Raw genomic sequence first — 24,658 nt, 5'->3', positions numbered from 1 at the left:
AGATGAGATCCTTTTTGAGAGGCAGAGACAAAAGTGTTTAAAAACAAAAATCAAAGTCTGGATCTTACTCAAATTAAGTACCCAAATAAGAAACCATTAAAAAAAAAAAACACTAAAATATAACAGCATGGAAAATATACAAGTAAACCTCTCAATGAGCTTCAACAAGCTAAATAAAACTTCAACACTAACATAAAAGTTTTTATGAATTTTTAATAACCATAAAAGTGAATTTAATTCTTTAATATCTTATATAAATTTAGTTATTAATTTAATAATCTTAGTAATGAATTATTTCAGATCTAGTATAATAATATACTATGGTGACTACAAGTAACTCACAGGATTTTAAACATTTCTCAAAAATTCCATAATGACCCCTTTAATTTTAAAGCTATATATCACTGGGAAATTTTACGGGGAGATTAAGAATCAAATGTCATATAAGCAGAAGTTAAGAGAAGCACCAAACACTTGCAAAGGGTGGGAAATATTGGCCTATTGAAAAGGAATCTGCCTGATGGTACTAAAAGCTACTTTCACTGAAAGGGCAATGTAACCATAGGTAGAAAAAATGTATTTTATACCAATTAGAGTTTGATAGTTGAACAAATGCATAACATAAAATGAAAACATGAATAATAATGCTCTTCCTGCCACTTTTTTTCAAATTTCTAACCAGTTATGTTTTGAATGCATTGAATGAGTTAATTATTAAAATAATGAAAAACAAAGACTATTTGGGATATTTGATCTTCATGATTGTTTGCCTTCAGGCTAGACAAACAGGATGTAAAACAATGGTTCCATCATTAACAGGCACTAAGGCCTATCTGTAAATTGACGAATTCTATTTTTTTTTAGCAATAAAGTAGAACTGATCATTGTTTTCATACACTGATAGCTTAGTTATTTTTATTATAAATATACTTTACCTAATGTTCACTTTCCACTATGAAACTAGCAACAAAATTCTTATGTGCAAATTTCTTAATTAAAATTTTTTGTACTTTTTGAAAATTTGAGTTTGTTCAGTCTTTAGCTAATAATATAACTATGGTCTATCATAATGACTAGGCAGAATTATATGCTGAACAAATTCACATTCTTATACAATTTTCCCCAAAACTTTATTTAAAAAGATACACACCTAGGCCAAACTCAAATATTACCTTACTTCCACTGCTTTCTATTTCCCTGATTGCCTATTTTTTTTAAATAACATCTTTATTGGAGTAGAATTGCTTTACAATGGTGTGTTAGTTTCTGCTTTATAACAAAGTGAATCAGCTATACATATACATATATCCCCATATCTCCTCGCTCTTGCGAATCCCTCACACCCTCCCTATCCCACCCCTCTAGGTGGTCACAAAGCACAGAGCTGATCTCCCTGTGATATGCGGCTGCTCCCCACTAGCTATCTATTTTACATTTGGTAGTGTATATATGTCACTACTACTCTCTCACTTCATGCCAGCTTACCCTTCCCGCCTCCCCATGTCCTCAAGTCCATTCTCTACACCTGCATCTTTATTCCTGTCCTGCCCCTAGTTCTATAGAACCTTTTTTTTTTTTTTAAGATTCCATATATATGTGTTAGTATACGGTATTTGTTTTTCTCTTTCCAACTTACTTCACTCTGTATGACAGACTCTAGGTCCATCCACCTCACTAAAAATAACTCAATTTCATTTCTTTATATGGCTGAGTAATATTCCATTGTATATATGTGCCACATCTTCTTTAACCATTCATCTGTCGATGGACACTTAGGTTGCTTCCATGTCTTGGCTATTGTAAATAGTGCTGCAATGAACACTGTGGTACATGTCTCTTTTTGAATTATGGTTTTCGCAGGGTATTTGCCCAGTAGTGGGATTGCTGGGTCATATGGTAACTCTATTTTTAGTTTTCTAAGGAACCTCCATACTATTCTCCATAGTGGCTGTATCAATTTACATTCTCACCAACAGTGTAAGAGGGTTCCCTTTTCTCCACACCCTCTCCAGCATTTATTGTTTGTAGATTTTTTTGATGATGGCCATTCTGACTGGTGTGAGGTGATACCTCATTGTAGTTTTGATTTGCATTTCTCTAATGATTAATGATGTTGAGCCTCTTTTCATGTGTTTGTTGGCAATCTGTATATCTTCTTTGGAGAAATGTCTATTTAGGTCTCCTGCCCATTTTTGGATTGGGTTGTTTGTTTTTTTGATATTGAACTGCATGAGCTGCTTGTAAATTTTGGAGATTAATCCTTGGTCTGTTGCTTCGTTTGCAAATATTTTCTGCCATTCTAAGGGTTGTCTTTTTCATCTTGTTTATGGTTTCCTTTGCTGTGCAAAACCTTTTAAGTTTCATTAGGTCTCATTTGTTTATTTTTGGTTTTATTTCCATTTCTCTAGGAGGTGGGTCAAATAGGATCTTGCTGTGATTTATGTCATAGAGTGATCTGCCTACGTTTTCCTCTAAGAGTTTGATAGTGTCTGGCCTTACATTTAGGTCTTTAATCCATTTTGAGTTTATTTTTGTGTATGGTGTCAGGGAGTGTTCTAATTTCATTCTTTTACATGTAGCTGTCCAGTTTTCCCAGCACCATTTATTGAAGAGGCTGTCTTTTCTCCATTGTATATTCTTGCTGCCTTTATCAAAGATAAGGTGACCATAATGGGTTTATCTCTGGGCTTACTGTCCTTTTCCATTGATCTATATTTCTGTTTTTGTGTCAGTACCATACTGTCTTGATTACTGTAGCTTTGTAATATAGTCTGAAGTCAGGGAGCCTGATTCCTCCAGCTCCATTTTTCTTTCTCAAGATTTCTTTGGCTATTCAGAGTCTTTTGTGTTTCCATACAAATAGGGCAGTTTTTTGTTCTAGTTCTGTGAAAAATGCCTTTGGTACTTTGATAGGGATTGCATTGAATCTGCAGATTGCTTTGGGTAGTATAGTCATTTTCACAATGTTGATTCTTCCAATCCAAGAACATGGTATATCTCTCCATCTGTTTGTATCATCTTTAATTTCTTTCATCAGTGTCTAACAGTTTTCTGCATACAGGTCTTTTGTCTCCTTAGTTAGGTTTATTCCTAGGTATTTTATTCTTTTTGTTGCAGTGGTAAATGGGGATGTTTCCTTAATTTCTCTTTCAGATTTTTCATCCTTAGTGTATAGGAATGCAAGAGATTTCTGTGCATTAATTTGGTATCCTGCTACTTTACCATATTCACTGATTAGCTCTAGTAGTTTTCTGGTTGCATCTTTAGGATTCTCTATGTATAGTATCATGTCATCAGCAAACAGTGATAGCTTTACTTCTTCTTTTCTGATTTGGATTCCTTTTATTTCTTTTTCTTCTCTGATTGCTCTGGCTAAAACGTCCAAAACTATGTTGAATAATATCAGTGAGACTGGGCAACCTTGTCTTGTTCCTGATATTAGTGGCAATGGTTTCAGTTTTTCACCATTGAGAACGATGTTGGCTGTTGGGTTTGTCATATATGGCCTTTGTTATGTTGAAGTAAGTTCCCTCTATGCCTACTTTCTGGAGGGTTTTTATCATAAATGGCTGTTGAATTTTGTCGAAAGCTTTCTCTGCATCTATTGAGATGATCATATGGTTTTTCTCCTTCAATTTGTTAATATGGTGTATCACATTGATTGATTTGCACATATTGAAGACTCCTTGCATTCCTGGGATAAACCCCACTTGATCATGGTGTATGATCCTTTTACTGTGCTGTTGGATTCTGTTTGCTAGTATTTTGTTGAGGATTTTTGCATCTATGTTCATCAGTGATATTGGCCTGTAATTTTCTTTGTTTGTGACACCTTTGCCTGGTTTTGGTATCAGGGTGATGGTGACCTCATAGAATGAGTTTGGGAGTGTTCCTCCCTCTGCTATATTTTGGAAGAGTTTGAGAAGGATAGGTGTTAGCTCTTCTCTAAATATTTGATAGAATTTGCCTGTGAAGCCATCTGGTCCTGGGCTTTTGTTTATTAGAAGATTTTTAAGCACAGTCTCAATTTCAGTGCTTGTGATTGGTCTGTTCATATTTTCTATTTCTTCCTGGTTCTGTCTCGGAAGGCTGTGTTTTTCTAAAAATGTGTCCATTTCTTCCAGGTTGTACATTTTATTGGCATATAGTTGCTTGTAGTAATCTCTCATGATCCTTTGTATTTCTGCAGTGTCAGTTGTTACTTCTTCGTTTTCATTTCTAATTCTACTGATTTGAGTCTTCTCCCTTTTTTTTCTTCATGAGTCTGGCTAATGGTTTATCAATTTTGTTTATCTTCTCAAACGACCAGCTTTTAGTTTTATTGACTTTGCTATTGTTTCCTTCATTTCCTGTTCATTTATTTCTGATCTGATCTTTATGATTTCCTTCCTTCTGCTAACTTTGGGGTTTTTTTGTTCTTCTTTCTCTAATTGCTTTAGGTGTAAGGTTAGGTTGTTTATTTGAGATGTTTCATGTTTCTTGTTTCTTGAGGTAGGACTGTGTTGCTATTAACTTCCCTCTTAGAACTGCTTTTGCTGTATCCCATAGGTTTTGGGTCGTCATGTTTTCATTGTCAATTGTTTTTGGGAATTTTTTCATTTCCTCTTTGATTTCTTCAGTGATCTCTTGGTTATTAAGTAGTATATTGTTTAGCCTCCATGTGTTTGTATTTTTTACAGATTTTTTTCCTGTAATCAATATCTAGTCTCATAGCATTGTGGTCAGAAAAGATACTTGATATGATTTCAATTTTCTCAAATTTACCAAGGCTTGATTTGTGACCCAAGATATGATCTATCCTGAAGAAAGTTCCATGAGCACTTGAGAAGAAAGTGTATTCTGTTGTTTTTGGATGGAATGTCCTATAAATATCAATTAAGATCATCTTGTTTAATGTGTCATTTAAAGCTTGTATTTCCTCATTTATTTTCATTTTAGATGATCTGTCCATTGGTGAAAGTGGGGTGTTTAAGTCCTCTACTATGATTGTGTTACTGTTGACTTCCCCTTTTATGGCTGTTAGCATTTGCCTTATGTATTGAGGTGCTCCTATGTTGGCTGCATAAATATTTACAATTGTTATATCTTCTTCTTGGATCGATCCCTTGATCATTATGTAGTGTACTTCTTTGTCTCTTGTAATAGTCTTTATTTTAAAATCTATTTTGTCTGATATGAGAATCGCTACTCCAGCTTTCTTTTGATTTCCATTTGCATGGAATATCTTCTTCCAGCCCCTCACTTTCAGTCTGTATGTGTCCCTAGGTCTGAAGTGGATCTCCTGTAGACAGCATATATACAGGTCTTGTTTTTGTATCCATTCAGCCAGTCTACGCCTTTTGGTTGGAGCATTTAATCCATTTACATTTAAGGTAATTATTGATATGTATGTTCCTATTACTATTTTCTTAATTGTTTTGGGTTTGTTATTGTAGGTCTTTTCCTTCTCTTGTGTTTCCTGCCTAGAGAAGTTCCTTTAGCATTTGTTGTAAAGCTGGTTTGGTGGTGCTGAATTCTCTTAGCTTTTGCTTGTCTGTAAAGGTTTTAATTTCTCTGTCGAATCTGAATGAGATCCTTGCTGGGTAGGGTAATCTTGTTTGTAGGTTCTTCCCTTTCATCACTTTAAATATGTCCTGCCACTCCCTTCTGGCTTGCAGAGTTTCTGCTGAAAGATCAGCTGTTAACCTTATGGGGATTCCCTTGTATGTTATTTGTTGCTTTTCCCTTGCTGCTTTTAAACTTTTTTCTTTGTATATAATTTTTGATAATTCGATTAATACGTGTCTTGGCATGTTTCTCCTTGGATTTATCCTGTATGGGACTCTCTGTGCTTCCTGGACTTGATTAACTATTTCCTTTCCCATATCAGGGAAGTTTTCAACTATAATCTCTTCAAATATTTTTTCAGTCCCTTTCTTTTTCTCTTCTTTTTCTGGGAGCCCTATAATTCAAATGTTGTTGCGTTAAATGTTGTCCCAGAGGTCTCTGAGACTGTCCTCAATTCTTTTCATTCTTTTCTCTTTATTCTGCTCTGCAGTAGTTATTTCCACTATTTTATCTTCCAGGTCACTTAACCGTTCTTCTACCTCAGTTATTCTGCTATTGATCCCTTCTAGAGAATTTTTAATTTCATTTATTGTGTTGTTCATCATTGTTTGCTCTTTAGTTCTTATAGGTCCTTGTTGAACGTTTCTTGTATTTTCTCCATTCTATTTCCAAGATTCTGGATCATCTTTACTGTCATTACTCTGAATTCTTTTTCAGGTAGACTGCCTATTTCCTCTTCATTTGTTTGGTTTGGTGGGTTTTTACCTTCCTCCTTCATCTGTTGTGTGTTTCTCTGTCTTCTCATTTTGCTTAACTTACTGTGTTTGGGGTCTCCTTTTTGCAGGCTGTAGGTTCGTAGTTCCTGTTCTTTTTGCTGTCGGCCCCCAGTAGCTAAGGTTGGTTCAGTGGGTTGTGTAGGCTTCCTGGTGGAGGGGACTAGTGCCTGTGTTCTGGTGGATGAGGCTGGATCTTGTCTTTCTGGTGGGCAGGTCCGCATCCGGTGGTGTATTTTTGGGGTGTCTGTGACCTTACTATGATTTTAAGCAGCCTCTCTGCTAATGGGTGGGGTTGTGCTCCTGTCTTGCTAGTTGTTTGGTATAGGGTGTCCAGCACTGTAGCCTGCTGGTCATTGAGTGGAGCTGGGTCTTAGCGTTGAGATGGAGATCTCTGGGAGAGCTTTCGCCGTTTGATATTATGTGGAGCCAGTAGGTCTCTAGTGGACCAATGTCCTGAACTCGACTCGCCCACCTCAGAGGCACAGGCCTGACACCTGGCCAGAGCACCAAGATCCTGTCAGCCACACGGCTCAGAAGAAAAGGGAGAAAAAAACAAAGGAAGAAAGAATAAAATAAAATATAGTTATTAAAATAAAAAATATTCAAAATAAAAAAATTTAAAAGTAATTCAAAAAAGAAGAAAAACAAAAAACGGACAGACAGAACCCTAGGACAAATGGTAAAAGCAAAGCTATAGAGACAACATCACACACAGAAGCGTACACATACACACTCACAAAAAGAGAAAAAGGAAAAATATATATATATCGTTGCTCCCAAAGTCCACCGCCTCAAATTTGGGATGATTCGTTGTCTATTCAGGTATTCCACAGATGCAGGGTTCATCAAGTTGATTGTGGAGATTTATTCCGCTGCTCCTGAGGCTGCTGGGAGAGATTCCCCTTTCTCTTCTTTGTTCGCACAGCTCCTGGGGTTCAGCTTTGGATTTGGCCTCGCCTCTGCGTGTAGGTCGCCTAAGGGCGTCTGTTTTTCGCTCAGACAGGACAGGGTTAAAGGAGCAGTTGATTCGGGGGCTCTGGCTCACTCAGGCCGGGGGGAGGGAGGGGTACAGCGTGCGGGGCGAGCCTGCGGTGGCAGAGGCTGGCGTGATGTTGCACCAGTCTGAGGCGCGCCACGCGTTCTCCTGGGGAAGTTGTCCCTGGATCATGAGACCCTGGCAGTGGCGTGCTGCACAACCTCCCAAGAGGGGAGGTGTGGATAGTAACCTGTGCTCGCACAGGCTTCTTGGTGGCTGCAGCAGCAGCCTTAGCGTCTCATGCCCGTCTCTGGGGTCCACGCTGATAGCCGCGGCTTGCGCCTGTCTCCGGAGCTCGTTTATGCTGTGCTCTGAATCCCCTTTCCTGGAGCACCCAGAAACAATGGTCTCTTGCCTCTTAGGCAGTTCCAGACTATTTCCCGGACTCCCTCCCGGCTAGCTGTGGCGCACTAGCCCCCTTCAGGCTGTGATCACGCAGCCACCCCCCGTCATCTCCCTGGGATCTGACCTCTGAAGCCCGAGCCTCAGCTCCCAGTCCCTGCCCGCTCCGGCAGGTGAGCAGACAAGCCTCTCAGGCTGGTGAGTGGTGGTCGGCTCGGATCCTCTGTGCGGGAATCTCTCCACTTTGCCCTCCGCACCCCTGTTGCTGCGCTCTCCTCCGTGGCTCCGAAGCTTCCCCCCTCTGACACCTGCAGTCTCCGCCCGCGAAGGGGCTTCCTAGTGTGTGGAAACCTTTCCTCCTTCACAGCTCCCTCCCACTGGTGCAGGTCCCGTCCCTATTCTTTTGTCTTTATTTCTTCTTTTTTCTTTTGCCCTACCCAGGTACGTAGGGTGTTTCTTGCCTTTTGGGACATCTGAGGTCTTCTGCCAGCATTCAGTAGGTGTTCTGTAGGAGTTGTTCCACACGTAGATGTATTTCTGATGTATTTGTGGGGAGGAAGGTGATCTCCACGTCTTACTCTTCCGCCATCTTGAAGGTCTCCCCCCGCTCCCGACTGCCTTTTTATGCACCTTCTTGGATCTCTAACAAGAGACCCTATCTCTAGCAAAATATATTTTCTTAAAAGTCATTCATTTTTGGTCTCACACTTCTGCTTCCTCCACTACCTTCTGATTTCCCCTCACTTTACTCTTTTTTTCACCTGCTTCTTTAGTTCCCTTACTCATCTTCTCTTTATTCGTAATTATTCTTTTTTCTTCTTTATCATTTTTATCCATTTACTTTTTCCAATTGTGCTTGTGACTCTCATTTATTCTCCCTCATCCCATCATATCACTGCAATTTCTTCTACAGCTTTATTTTTTCAGTATCAAATATCCTTACCTTAAGTTCATGCAATATTACATATAAAATGTGCCACAGTATCAACAATAACATTTTAGTCCATTAACTGTAGTCAGTGACAATGTTATACTACACATCTCAACTAAAACTATTACCAGATCATTCTAATGAGTCAGTATGAAATCATAGCTCAGTAAATTTAAACATTTATCATCAAGTTGGGATTGCTTATATAGAATATAGCATCGTTCTGACATGATCTGGGTTGTTTTAAGCATTTGAGCAAACACATAAAAGATGAGATTTACTCTCTATATAATGAAATTATAGAAAATAAATCCTGATAAGCTCTTCTTGAAAATTATGTATGATAATACTAGTGATTCAAAACTTGCAACTCTGAGAATAATATTTAGTTTTCCTAAACATGGCTAACTATATTGGAGAATTCAATGTATTTATGTCAGTGATATGATGTAAGAAATTTAATTTTTATTTTCCCTTGTTTCTCATTTTTCTCCATCTGAGTGTCTGGGCTAAATAAATAAATAAATAAATAAATACTAAGACCTTCAGAATAAAGGAAGACAACCAAGGTTTAAAATACATAATATTTAAGCTGAACTTAATAACACGCCTTGTCAGAGGAAGTACAAGGTTGTTCTGCTAGACACGAAGGAAAACACTAAAAGATATAAGCAGTTTATTATGTTATGAATGAAAATAACTATATTGCCCTATGCCAATGGTGGAAGCCAAGCGTTACAATACCAGCTTGATAACTGATATACAACTTAAACACAGCTAAATGATAGTTTGCTAATTTTCTAAATAGAAGTAAATAAGCAAATCTTATTTACTACATTATTATATATAATGGATGCACATCTTTATTTTTCAGTATTTTTATTTTCTAAATTCAAATGTAAAGTAATTCAAAAATTAAAATAATCTATATGTCAACAGAATCCAGAAAAATATTAATTTTAAAGAGACAGAAGAATAATTTAATAATTCTTCTGACATCTAAAGAACAATTACCTGGACCAAAATGTGCTTTATTCTGGTTTTAAAGAACATTTTTCAAAGAGTGCTATTGTTATAAGGGTGTTCTGTACTCCACAGATCAGTGAACAACTAGCACTCACAAGGGGCTGTAAGATGGAACAAACTGTTGCTCAGCCACTTATAACAAAAATTCTGCAGTAAAGCAATGGCTCTGGAGAAAGGGCAGTATTCTTGACATGACTAGAACAGAGCTCATCAAATATATTGTGGTTTGAAAGATTTTCAATGGAAATGGACCCTCATGATTGCCAGTAGGCTTTCAGATTATACAATGAATCCTGTCTAACACCTCTGTCCTTGACTTCAGAAACAGTCTAGAAGAAACAGTCCTCAATGCAAATTTATAACCTCCTGAGGCATGGAAAGATGCTGGATGTGGAGCAGACCTCAGTACCTGGCGGTACCATGGATAGGTTATTTAACTCTTTTAGTACAGTGGAAAAAAAAAGAAAACATCCTTGGGGCTGATCATAACAGTAAATATTAAACATCTACCATCAGATACTGTATTCGGTTAAAGCCAAATTCATCTAAAGCTAATTATCTAACATTCTTCCTTCTAGCAACACTGTTGATCAAAGTGTTCCATTAGACTGTCTTCACAGATAGCTCTACATTTTAGTCACACTGTAAAAAATGGTAAAATAAGTAGCTATGACAAGTTCAATGAGAATATTATCATGATTAATTCATTTCCCTATGTATAATGCAATTAACTGTTTTATTTTATCTAAAATTATGCTCTATAGTTCCAATTTTTATATGTTTATTTGAGTAAAGAAACAGTGATTTCATAGTTGCTGCTTTTTTACGATTTTAAATTAAACATGCTTCCACAAAAAAAAAATGAATTTGGATGTCTACCTCACACCATACACAGCTATTAACTTGTAATGGATCAAAGACCTACATGTAAAAGCTAAAACTATAAAACTGTAGAAGGAAACACAGGTGAAAATTGGCATGACCTTGCATTAGTCAATGGTTTTTTACATACAACACCAAAAGCATGTGAAATGAAAGAAAATTAGATAAATTGGACTTTGTCAAAATTTAAAACTTTTGTGTGTCAAAGAACATTACCAAGAAAGTGAAAAGACAATTCACAAAATGAGAAAAATTTTTTTCAAATTATATATTAGATAAGGGGCTTGTGTCCTGAATATATAAAGAACTCATAACTCAACAATGAAAAAAACCCACCAATTAAAACGTGTGCAAAGGATATGAATAGTCACATCTCTGAAGAACATACGCAAGTGACCAATAATCACATTAAAAGATGCTCAACATCATTAGTCATCAGGAAAATGCAAATAAAACTACAATGAGATACCACTTCATATTTACTAGGATGCCTACAATTTTTAAAAAAGGAAAAAATAACAAGTGTTGAGACTGTAGAGAAATTGGAAGACTCATGCATTATATACATTGTTGGTGGGAATGCAAAATGTTGCAACCACTGTGGAAAACAGTTTGGCAGTTCCTCAAAAACTTAAACGTAGAATTACCACACGACCCAGCAATTCCTTGGTATATAACTGAAAGAACTGAAAACATACATTCACTTAAAAACTTGCATGTGAATGTTCATTGCAGCATTATTCATAATAGCCAAAGGTGGAACAACCCAAATGTCCAACAGCTGATGAATGGATAAACAATATATGATAAATCCATACAAGGGAACATTATTCAGTCATAAAAAGGAATGAACTACTGATACATGCTACAACATGGATGAACCTTGAAAACATTACACTAAGTTGAAAGAAACTAGACAAAAAAGGTCACATATTGTGTGACTCTTTTTATGTGAAATGTCCAGAATAGGCAAATCCATAGGGATCAAAAATAGATGAGTGATTACCAGAAAATTGAAAAGGGGGGGGAATTAAGACTAATTGCTAACAGAAATGCAGCTGCTTATTGCGGAGATTGAAAGGTTCAGGAATTCTATAGTGGTGATGGTTGCACAACATAATGAATATACTAAAACCACTGTGTGTACACTTTGAAATGCTGATTTTTGTGTTGCGTGAAGTATATCACAATAAAATAATTTAAATAGGCGTAAGTCTGCCATTTTGCAGGGTTTTTAAAAAATGTTTTTTATGAAGAAAAAAATCATTTATAGCAATTAAAAATTTTCCTTCCTCTATGTTACCTTTACCAAACTAGAATACTCCAAAAAATACTAAATTATGTCAGAAAAAAATTTTAAATTACAATTAAGGAGCCTCTAAATTTTATCCATCTTAGATTATCATACTTAATACCTGAAACCTTCACATTCGCAGTAAGACTTAAAACCTCAGTTACCTCTGTAGTCGAGGGGAAAATCTTCAAATAAATAGGATATCTAACACCTTACAGAAATAGTTCTGTACCTTTATTCATAGTGTACCACAGCGTCATAAACTACAGACTATCTCAATCTTTTTAGTTCATGAGATTTCTGAATAAATCAGGCAATATCAAAGGGCACTTAACTGATGGAGATAATGATTGCCATAATCATGAAGATAAAAATGTGATCAACTGGGGGAGGAAGTGACTGTTCCCTAGAATTCTCAGTTACAGAGGGAACATATTCTTAAATGAAATGGGCATTTCATAGCTTCAAGATGTTGATAAATTTATTAAAAATGTATATCTGAATGAGGCACATGTTTTGTGGGAAAGGCACTTCATTTCAGGTAAAAGCAGTTTGTAAACACCAAATTTTAAGCTATATCAATCACTGTCAATTTAGTAATTTTACTGAAGAATAAAGTAATTTTATTCTTCAGTAAAATTACTTAAGAATTTTATTAAGTAAAATTACTTATAATAATTTTACTTTTAAGTTGAGAAAACAATATGTAAATACTTTCAGATATTTAAAAAGTTACGGTTTATACCAATTAATTATGAAGATTATACATACTATACCTGACACACTTTTAGGAGTGCCAACCCTGTACAACTTCATCTTAATGAACAAATAGGGTTTTTTTAATTTTAGATGTAAATCAGTGTGTCTTGAAAGAAAAAATCTCTCTCGTCCTCGGATCAACCCTGATTTATCAAAACAGGCTCTGCCTAGAGCCAAAAGCTGAACTTTCCATAACAATGAACTTCAAAGTAATGTAGGCAGCATGAAGTTTCAGAGCCACTGCGCACTCCTAGGCACCTGTCTTGAGGGCACAAGGTTCTCAGGCAGCCCAAGTTGTAGGGAAAAAAGCAAACATGGGAAATGGTACCCCATTCCCACAATCATAGAATTCTTATTTTTCTGTCACTAGCTAAACTTTTTAAGCTCTAAATTCCACTCTCCTACATTTCCATCTAAGAATAAAACTAAAGGAAACCTTGAGTTTATAATGAGCCTTGGCTCTCAAGTATTTCAGACATTTTACTCAAGTCAAGCTTGATCTTTAACAGCACACAGGAAGAAAAAATGGTGGGGGACACCTTTCACAAATCAGCTATTAGGTGCTGGCACAAAGACCTCTGACCTAAGTGAAATAAAGGTGAGTTAATGACAACTTAATTATGCCCTGTGTTTCACTGACTCATTTTAATGTTAAATAATTTTATAAACGGTTCACTGAGGTGTTTGAACATTTCTTTTCAAGAACTACATTTGTTTTTCTTTTTTAAAAAACTGTTTTAAAATATTTCCTTTTAAGAACTGTTTTTCTTTTTTCTTCTAATAAAAGTTATCAAAAGACTCTCTTCATAGAGTCTCTGAAACTTCTTATAAACTCTTAATCAAGTCTCCTATACTTTATTTTGACTGTCAAATCATAATAAACCAAGTCCTATGAACTACTATTTATCTGTAAAGTTGTAAATTTAAGAAAACAAAAGTAGGAGATAAGATTTGAAAGAGACTTACTCTATCATGTAGCCCTTGCCCATAATTATTTTTATTTTCACTTGCTATTTAATGCCACATGAGATGGTCTGCATTAGTTCTACTCCCATAGAACACTTCAGCATATTGGAAGTGACAGTGGCAGCATCAAAGGTTAAAATCTATCTCTTTTATACAAAAATATAATTTTCTGCTTTTTTGTTAATTAAAATACTTGACGCTTTGCCGCAATTGTACATAAAAGATTGTTGCCTGAGTGGAATAAATATGGGAACATGTGTTTTATATTAAAAAGGAATTAGAGCAAATAAATCCAAAATGTGAATGGACATTTAACTAATCTAAGGTTAGGAAACACTTTTTTTTTCTAAATAAGAGGAGGTCACATTGTCTTAGCTGAACTTTTAAAGAATAAGAAATGATATTAAGATATTATTCTGTAGAAACTTCACAAGATGGGGGGAAAAGCATGTAATTAATTTGTACTGAATATTGTTTTAACCATCATTCAATAAAATATTATTATAAGGCTCTACTGTGAATGAGGCATGGCTAGAATAAAAAGTTTGATAATTTAGTTTTATAGGTCATGAAGGAAGAAAAATACTTTGTAATTTTATATATAAATGAGATAAGAATATTTTTTATCTTGCTTGCCTATAGCTGCTATTACTAGGGGTAATTAATATTCTATGCATTACTGTGATGTGCCTAGCCCAAATTTCAAACGGACTTCAATTATCTAATTAAAATGTTCTCAAAGGTATGAACACACATATAAACTGATACATTTTAAAAATACATATACAATAATCCCTATTATAAAAACATGTTTCACTGTAAAAGAAATTTGTTTATATTTTTCTTCTAATAAAGCCCCAAAGTACATAAAATACTCCCTGTAACTACTTATATGTAGTACAGAAAATCTACAATACAAGTTTCTTTCTTTCCTGCCTACATCACTGTTACTAGGGGTTTTAATATACACATATATACACAGACTCATATGCCCACAAAAAGTTAAATTGTGTACTTACCTTTCCATTCATAAATACAAGTTTACATATTATATTCATTGGTATATCAGAAAGAAGGTAGACAATGACTATTTTCAGTAGCACACAGAGTTCATCCTACTTACTGTTGAAGAGCCCAGTGCAGACTTTGGAGACCTAATGATTCCAGCAATTGAATGACGAATAGACTCAAATTTGGATAGCCTCTCCTTTCTTTCCTGGAGAGATTAAGAAAGAAGCCTTCAGCAGTAGTAAACTATCTAGTATATACACAGTTATGCTAGGTATTTAGGTATTTATCCACAGCTTATGTCCATCCACTCTGTCTTCCAAGTAAATAAAATGTAAGCTTCCTAACATTAAGAATTAAAAATAACCAAACGCGTATGAACTCTATAGCATTTTATTTTCCTGGTCCCTCAATAAATGTCATGATTTGGGGAAAAATAAGAAAGAAATAGAAATTCATGAGATGACAGAAAACAAGAAATGCTAAGGAAACACACAGAAAACCAAATACTAGCGCTCAGAGGAAAAAAAAAAGACACAAACTAGAAGGAACCAGTCTAACAGAAAATTTCAGATGGTACTGTAGTTGTGACATATTCTTCATAAATTTAATTACAAAACAACTGCTGTATATGCCTTACTCCCCACTCTTCCATTCTCCACATCTTGGCTATACCTTTTTAACAGTTTTCGCCTTCCCAAATGTTTTTATTTCAGAACATTTCTCAAGCACTAGAAATAGATTTTTAAAAAATCCCAAACACCCCAGCTCTTCCAAATGACAGTCTATTTAGATGCCATGGTAAATTACAAATGAACAACTTTAACCAAAAAGCACAGAACAGTTCTCAAAGCATGGCTCTTAAAGGAGGCACTAAGGTAGAAACAACAAGGTTCTTGATGTCAGAAGGGAAAAAGAGTTTAAGTCTGGGCAAATCACTTAACTACTCTGGCTCTTAAGTTTCCATATCAGTAAACAGGAGGACACTGGACTAGATAAAAATCTTCATCTCAAAAAATTCGTGACCATTGTTCAACTCCCCAGTCACGTGCATTGCATTGATCATTGATGAAACTTTCACAGAAGAGCTCCACTGCATCAGGCTGGCAACCAGAGTTACTCCCCTTAGGACAATGAGTTATATCCTGCCTGAGGGTGCCCTCAGAACTTGTTCCCCAATGGAAGGATGAACTGAGGAGAGTGAAAGGTAACAATGGAACACTTTTTTGTTAATAATAGCTTGTTGAAGCAATAACCATATATTATTTCTTACAGACTTCCGTAAATAAACTCAACCTAATAACATTCTTAGAAGGAACAATGAAAGTGATTATTTGGCCCTGTAGGAACAGTCAGAGACTTATTCAAGCCAGTAGGCAATAAGATGAAAGAAAAAGATTACATTCATGCTCAAACTCCAGGCTGAGTGCCAAATATCTTTGGGACTACTTATGCAAAGCAGCCATGAAATTTGGAGGGATTTTGTGAGAGATAACTACAGGGAAATTATAACGCTAGAGAAGATTGTCTCCTGAAAAAAATTCTAAACTGTTGATAACTCTATAACATAAATGAAATACTTCAAATATCAATATGTCCTTCATAAAAGGAATGCATTTATAAATAAACAAATAACTTAGTCTTTTGCAGATATTGATTTGCTGGAGAGAATGAAGGATACACAGTTTCTATTCCCATCCCATCACGGTATACAATTTAAGTATAGAACAGTTTCTAAAGGATTTATTTTAGCAATTGGGTTCTGACTGAAGAGAAATCATTTTAGAAGTATTCACTGCCTAGTAACCTAGTTTGTCATGCTGTCTTTTTTTCTTTGATGCTTGCATATTAAGAACATTTATTAAAAGAAAGCCCCCTTGCTAAGTCAAGCATTTTCATATTTTGAAATAATGAAATTGGAAACTAAATGTGCAAAACGAACATTTGAATGATTAAGATTTTGTCTTAAAATAACAATGCTAAGGAAATTTATAGTATAACAGAATGGAGTTCAACGAAACCTAGGTTGTAAAGCTTTCTATCATTCTTCCTGCTTTCTTGACTCTGTAACTTCTTAAATGATTTCTCCAGGGACATAAATCCCAAGCCCCAGGCTATAATCAGCTCCCTCCCTGTTCAATACCGAAGTATAATTCATGTTCCATGGAGATTTTCTCAAATGTATGAGCAAAAACGTGTTATAATTCTTTTAATAAAGTATCCAGTAGTGCAAGATGTACACCAACCAGTTTCCTTTTCAGCACCTCACTGACTCAACAATTTAAGTACTGATAGATTTTGCTCAGTGAGCAACTGTGCATTTCAGTTTTTTTAAAAATTTACAGTACTATGAGTTAAATTATCAAGACATCTTAACTGAAATTCTGCTTTTAAAACAATTAAGGGACATAATAATAGGGCAGTACATTTATCTTCTTTGCTTAAACTAATAAATTATAAAACAAAGAATACATTATGGGGGCTTCCCTGGTGGCGCAGTGGTTGAGAATCTGCCTGCCAGTGCAGGGAACACGGGTTCAAGCCCTGGTCTGGGAAGATCCCACATGCCGCGGAGCAACTAGGCCCGTGAGCCACAACTACTGAGCCTGCGCGTCTGGAGCTTGTGCTCCGCAACAAGAGAGGCCGCGACAGTGAGAGGCCCGCGCACCGTGATGAAGAGTGGCCCCCGCTCGCCACAACTAGAGAAAGCCCTCGCACAGAAACGAAGACCCAACACGCCAAAAATAAATAAATAAATAAATAAATAAATAAATAAATAAACAAACAAACAAAAAAAGATTTAAAAAAAAAAAGAATACATTATGATGAGAATGAAAGTATTTCATTAGAGGCCCCTATGTCTAGTAATCAAGGCACTTTACCAGTTTCAGCCATACCCTCACGAAACTCATTATTCTATTTAACAAATTATTCATTATTCATCATTATTATTCATTATTCCCAAGCTCGTTATTCTACTTAATACACTATTTTGAACAGATCAAAATAATCCCTTTGCCATTACCTGTGTATGCTGAACATGTCTTTCTCACAGCAGCTTCCTTATCTCTCCTCCCTCTTCCCTCTCTGCCTCCCATTTTCCCTTCTTTTCTCCTCCCTCTCTTCCTTACCATAATGAATGCTTATAATATTAGCTATCATTATTATTATTATTTGGGTTTTACTAATATTGACAAGGACATTTGGGCTGCTTCCATCTTTTGGCTATTGTGAATAGTGCTGCTATGAACACTCATACACATGTACTTGGGTATCTGTTTTCAACTCTTTCAGGGATTTATCTGGGAGTGGAATTGCTGGGTCATATGGTAATTCTATGTTTACATTTTTGAGGAACAGCCAAACTGTTCTTTCACAGTGGCTGACCCATTTTACATTCCCACCAGCAACGGATGTGGCTTCTAACTTCTCCACATCCTCACCAACACTTATTATTTCTGTTTTTCTGATTATCATCATCCCAGTGGTTGTAAAGTGCTGCTTGCATTTATTTTTTTTATGGATATTTTCACAGGATATAGAATTAAAAGTCGATGGCTTTGTTTTTTCTTCCAGCACTTTGTCTTCTGGTCTCCATTGCTTCTGGTAGGAAGTCAGCTAAAATTCATGTCATTATTCCCCTATACATAATGTTTCTTTTTTCTCTCACTGCTTTTATAATCAACTAGGAAATAAGTACATGTTATTTTTTTTCTTTTAATTATCCTGCTTGGGATCTGTTAAATTTCCTGGACTTGTGGGTTGAAAATGTTGGAAAACACTTAACCATTGTCTCTTCAAATATGTTTCTACTCCCACCTCCCTCTCTCCTTTCTTCCTTAGATTCTAATTACATGTATGTTAGCCCTTTTGATATTACCCCATGATCTCAAACACTCTATTACCTATTTTTCTCTTTTTGCTTCATTGTGAATACTTTGTCAACCTGTCTTCAAAGCTCACTATAATTTTCCTCTCTGTGTCCAGTCTACTGACAAGTCCATCTAATGAATTGCTCAGCACTGATATTATATTTTTCATTCTAGAATTTCTATTTTTTGTAGCATCCACATTGCTGCTGAACTTCTCCATCTTTTCATATACATTGTCTATCTTTTCTATTAGATCCCTTAGTATTTTTGTAAAAGCTACATTAAAGACATTGTCTGATAATTCCAATACCTGGGCCATATCTGAGTCTGCTTATTTTCTTAGCTGTGGGTCACATTTCTTACTTTTTAGTGGACCATATAATCTTTGATTGTGTGCCAGATGGTTTGTATAAAAAAAACAGTAGAATCTGAATTCAATAATATTTACCTCAAGAAAGAGGCACACATACTCCTTTTTTCTGTCAGGCTGCTAGAATTGGGGCTGTAGTTAATAAGTTGGGCCTGGCCTCTGCTGCTGCTCTGGTTTGAATTAGTTCACCACCAGCTTCAAATATTTTGGGCTAGATCAAGAGTTTTTCTTCAGTTAGGAATGGAATCTGAGCCCTGGCAAGATTCCAGCACCCTCTTTTTTTGGGGGGAGTGTGGGATAGGGGGGCACTAGGGAGTTCTCTTTACTCTCCAGGCTCACCCACTACTTTATATATCTAAGATAACTTTCTACCCTCCTTCCTAGCCTTTGGAAAGCCATTGCCCTGTACTCTGTGAAGACCCAGAATTCCCTGAAGAGAATCAACTTGGGAGGGATTTCGTATTTTCCTCTGTTGGTGAAAATCCAGAGTGCTCAGTCCTCCTGTCCAAAAGCCTCAAACACCACCCACACCCCCAACAACAGTGTACCACCTTTTTGGTGTGGGGAGAACTTCATTTGGAGTATCTTTCTCAAGTCTCCTTCTCTGATTCTCTGCTCCACTTGTGGAAGACCCTTGAGTAAATGCTGGTGAGTGGACGCTGCCTCACTGTGGGGAGGGCTCCTCCAGATTCTAATCTGCCACACCAGCCTACACACTGTTCTTACAAGTTTGTTAAAAGCTTGTTGAGTTGACTTCTCCTTATTCCCTTTGATGGAAGTTTCCTCCTATCACTCAGTTCCACCAAGGATGGAAGTAGTCACAGGTTTTTTGTTTGTTTGTTTTTGGGTTTTGTTTTCGTTTCCTATGAAAGGCTTGCCATTTTCTGGACTTTGGTTCATTTAGGTTTCTTTCTGTCCTCAGATCCCTGATGAGTATTTTTTTTAACTATTATTTTGTACCTTATCCTCCTTATTTTGGTTATGAGGTAAGAATGAACGTCTCTTGTGACCTTCTATATCCAAACAGGATGCAGCATTCATATGTGTTTTATTAAGACAAGTAACCTACCAGTCATAATTTTATTTACCTTTATTCACAAACCAAGAAAATAAAAAGACACAATTTAAGGGTCTTCAGTATGACAAAGAAGCCATTAATTTATCAAAAGTTACAGACTTTAATTTAACTACCATTTTCTAAAGCAGTCAATTATCACAACAGGCCTTTAAAGACTATGTTCCTCAGAAGATTATTTAAAGGGTTAAACTCCAGACAACTCAAAAATTTTGATTGTTATTCTGTTTTGGTTTTCTTGTTTTTTGGGTTTTTTGTTTGTTTTCTTTTGTTGATTGCTCTTGGGGGGTAGGGGAGATAAAGTTTATTGGTTTTATATTTTCTGCAGAGGACCTCACAAGGACACTATAAAGACTACTATGTACATATTTCATTTCTGTAAACATTTTAAGTTTCCAACTTTATCTAAGAAGTTTCATGAACGGTTTTACTGTTTGATATTTTCATACTGCACATGTATCAATAATCCTCTTATCTGTTCAGAGCTCCTTTTGTTACTGGAACTAATAACTGAGAACATTTCAAGTTTCAAGGCCTCAGTCGAGACTTTATTAGAATGGAATCAGCAACTGCAGGACCCAAAAGAAAATCATGACTAAAATAACAAAAAAGAATAAATTTTAAAGAAAGGAATGTGGCGCTTATAATGTTACGCTTCCATTATCAGCAAATAAAATCCAACTGGGAAACCTGTTTTAGAAAGAAGTCAGTTAGGTTCTAAGCATTTGTCTCACTCTCAACCCCTTTCTAAGAGAAACTTCCACACTATGGGATTGCTGGTACCGCCTGCCTGAGAATGAAGTTAATAGATAAAAGGTGAGAAATGAAGACAGACAAATTCTTGATGACATGGTTTGAATTTCTGGATATATCCAGTTATGTGAGTGGATAAACTCTCTTTTTTGCTTTAACTAATCTGCCTTACTTGACTGCTACATAGAATGAATACAGCAGGCCTTCCTAGAATATCCATGAGTAATTGAAGATTTCTAATAAACGATTACAAATATCACAATTGTCACTAACAAAATAATGCACTAACATTTGTAATGTTTTGGACACATATTTACTTTCAACAGGAAAATAAATATTTTAATATTGAAATACATTAACATAAATGTAACAATTATTTGCAAAATAAACACTTACTATGTTGTGATGATTACTCTTACTTATTCCCATTAATTTAACAGTTTCAGCACATGACACAGAAAATAACTGCTCAACATGTTGGTGAAAACCCTAGTTTAGATGGTTATTAATAGATGTTATGCTACAAAAGGTTCAGTAATTCCACAGATTTTAGAACTGCTCAGTTAAACAAATTTAAACAGATTTCTTAAATGCAACATGTCTCAGAGCCTCAATAATGCATTAGTACATGCACTCTTTTTTTGGAAGAAATATTATTCTGCAAAATTCACTTCAAGAAATGCTGTCATGAGGCTTTCATTATGAGGCAGTAGGAGGGAAAACATTCTCCTCCACTTTACATCAGTCATGGCTTTTTCTTGGACATTATCTTCACATGTAACAGCTCCAAATTAACTAATTCCAGCTCCTCTCTTTCTGGCCACAAGCACCTACCCCACTGGTTTGCTTTCACCAGTTCCACTATAATCATTTTCCAACGTCACTGAAACCCTAAGGCTCTGAGTCTCCTAATCTCTCCCAATCAATCACCTTCTCATTTCTTCTCTTCTTTTTCTAACTGAGATGCCATGACACATCATTTCACTGACACTTTTGCCAATATTCTAAATTCCCTTGCTCTCCTGTCTCTTAGTTGTCCCCAGGCAGCAAACCCTAATGGTGGATCGATTCAACTTTCTGCATTCAGCAACTCACCACTGATGGGGAGAAGCACATGATTATTACTTCAAAAGAGCCCTAAATATCTGACATACTATGAAATTTCTCTGGCCAACTCACTTCTTAACTCTCCCACTGTCGTTGTCAACCATTTCAAACCTTTCTTACTTTTCTTGTGTCTAAAACCACCTTGTTCTACCCTCTACAGCTTCTTTAGAAGGAAGCTACAAGCCAGCAACTCCTTCAACTTCCCTTTTCAAACCTACAAATCCATTCCTTCTCTTCCCATTCTAACCTCTTCCCCATTTGGAAACATGAAGCTGTCTCTCTCCCACCAAGGGTGACCACTCTACTTGTACCTCATCCCTTCCTGTCCTCCCAAGGACTTTACACCTTAAAAAAACCTAATAGATTTCTCTTTGATGTACTGTCCCATCAGCTTTTATATTTAAGTTGCTCTCATAGGAAAACAAGGAGAAGAGGTAGTAAGAGAAAGGAGGTGGGAGAGAGAAATGAAGAGAAGAAAGGATGAACCTTTCCCTTTACCACACATCCTGCTCCAGCTGCTGCTTGCTCTTTACAAAAAAAAGAAAAATCCCTAAAAGAGTTATCTATGTGAGCTAGAAATCTCAGGACCAAGTCTCTATTCCTATACAATAGGCACTAATCTGTTTAAATTAATAAAGCATCCATTGCATATACTGGTATTTTCAGAAATTCATTCACTATTTCATCACTAGGCAATAAGCAGAGCAGAATCAATAAGTGATGAAGAGCATACTGGCCTAGAACAGTCAATATGTAACTCCAAATATCATACTTACTATCAGGAAGAACTTTGATTAGGTGTCATCGTCCAAACTACAATTTTTCAGCTGAAAATTTAGAGTGGGTATTCATCAAGTAACCATATCAATGGTTTCACAAAATTATTAAAGGTACAATAATAGTACAATAATTCCAAATATTTAAAATTGTATTTTTTATTAAGCAAAATTATTACATGGGAGAAAAAGTTTAGAGATATGAGAATTTGAACATCCCCTAAATCCCCTTGTTCCTACTGAGTTCTCCAGAGATTTTATAACTAGCGTTGTCTATCTCTGTCCTTATAGAGGAAACCTTAATTTATACCTATCGTAAATGCACATAGAAAATATAATAACAAAGAAAGTATAGCCCAGAAACACTAATCGTATTTTCATCCATCAGTTTGAGGTAAAAACTCTATATAGCTCTCTGAGCACAGAGATGACTGAACCCTCAAAATAAGGCCTCTCCAGGAAGGTTTCCTGTAGTTACCTCACTCAGAGCAAAATTTCATGAAGATTCTAATAAAAGTAACTGAAAGGTTATAAATGGTGTTTAAATTTTTATTCCTGATGAATTTTTCATCCCACAACATTCTTTTTGACTTTGATTATATACTTTCTATTTCAATATATAACTAGAGTTAAGAAGTGATTTGTTCAGTTGGAGTGGCAGCCCTAAAAATTGAGAGGCTATAAAAAAAAATAAAATAAATTAAAAAAAAAAAAATTGAGAGGCTATATTTTATTTAAATAATGGCCAAAGGGAATGTCAAATGTCTTGACTAAACTTCCCTAGGTTTGCATGACCTACACATTTTAGAAAGCACAGCTTTTAAAGGCACCATGATTGTTCTTCACTGTCTTCATTCCTTAGGCAAGCTAACTCTCGTTTCAAGATACACATTGGAAATATTTTCTCCTTGCCAAGCATTAACTTCCTACCTTACAAGTGGCTGCAATGTGTTTTACCTGAGATTCAGAAAAGTTTATACAGAAGAAAATTTTCTTATAAAGGGGAAGGAAAGCTGATACAAATATTTGTAATGTCTAGTAGCAATCAGATGGATTCACAACTTCTCAGGATGGGTAAGGAAAAGAGGAAGTGGTTTAGAGCCAATCTAGGTCTACTTAACACAAATAGCTATGCTCAAAGGTACATAGAAAGCTCAGCAGTTATTTTGTTTTGTTTTGTTTTTACATATCCAAGAGAATTAGAATAATTCTATATAGGTGTAGGGCATTTGATTCTAATCATACTTTCATGGCCTTAGACATAGCAAAAATTTTTCCAGAGCCTCAAAACACTATCTAGCCATATTCAGAGTTTCTCAGAAGACAAAATTCACACCTCAGAAAGCATTTCACGCCCCCCTTAAGTCATGATAAGCTCACAATTCACATTTAAAATTCGAAGAGCATAAAGAACTTTATCTCTAATGGATATGAAGCTGAAAGAAGACAGGTATTACTTTTTCTAATCTTCAATATAAGACAAAAATATCAATGATTTCCTTGGCCATAGAAGTCATTGAAACTATACGATTAGTTTGTAATATTTCTAATTCAGAATACCTTTGCACAGCTATACTTTATTCCAAGTAAAAACTTAATCTTTTACTGGTACTACTCAAACTGTAGTATAATATCTATAGAACTGACTGACAGATACATTATATTTTCATTTGAAATAGTACCAAGAGAAACAGCAATTCAATAAAGGATGAATCTTAATTAAACAATAATCCTCTTTATCAAAGGATAAAGAAAAAAGATTATCTCACCAAAAAAAAAATTTTTTTTTATTTTAAAAAGGAGTCTGGAATTTTCCTCTCATTAAAAAATAAAACAAAAACAAACAATCAAAAATAAAAAACCCACCAGATACAATATGAAAGCATTATCATAAGTACCTTAGCCTACTTTCTTTCTGCTTCATGTGATAAAATAAAGCAGATGAGTTAATGGAGGAAGATTATACAAGAACAGCAGATAATTAGGAAGTACTCTATCAATGGATGAAAGACCAATGACACCCACAATGATCAATCTCAACACTGGGATAGCAGTCCAACTAAAATATACTTTATTTTCCACAGATCATTATCCTAACTTTTCCTTCCCTCTGAAACTTAGCTACCTGAAAGTGTTGA

The 24,658-nt window shown here is 35.6% G+C and overlaps 1 protein-coding gene across 6 annotated transcripts in view; it reads right to left on the bottom strand.

The window, feature by feature from the left end:
• Window positions 1-24,658, bottom strand: part of FER (FER tyrosine kinase) — a 462,873-nt gene that overhangs the window by 242,054 nt on the left and 196,161 nt on the right. For all 6 annotated transcript variants that reach the window (XM_036847883.1, XM_036847884.1, XM_036847879.1 and 3 more), the window contains one exon: window positions 14,683-14,775. In XM_036847883.1, coding sequence (XP_036703778.1) covers window positions 14,683-14,775 — 93 coding nt within the window. The remainder of the gene's footprint in view (window positions 1-14,682; window positions 14,776-24,658) is intronic.

The sequence above is a fragment of the Balaenoptera musculus genome, chromosome 3, assembly GCF_009873245.2.
Source record: "Balaenoptera musculus isolate JJ_BM4_2016_0621 chromosome 3, mBalMus1.pri.v3, whole genome shotgun sequence".
Lineage (NCBI taxonomy): Eukaryota > Metazoa > Chordata > Mammalia > Artiodactyla > Balaenopteridae > Balaenoptera > Balaenoptera musculus.
The sequence above is the reverse complement of the archived record's forward strand: the minus strand, read 5'-3'. Positions and strand labels throughout refer to the sequence as shown.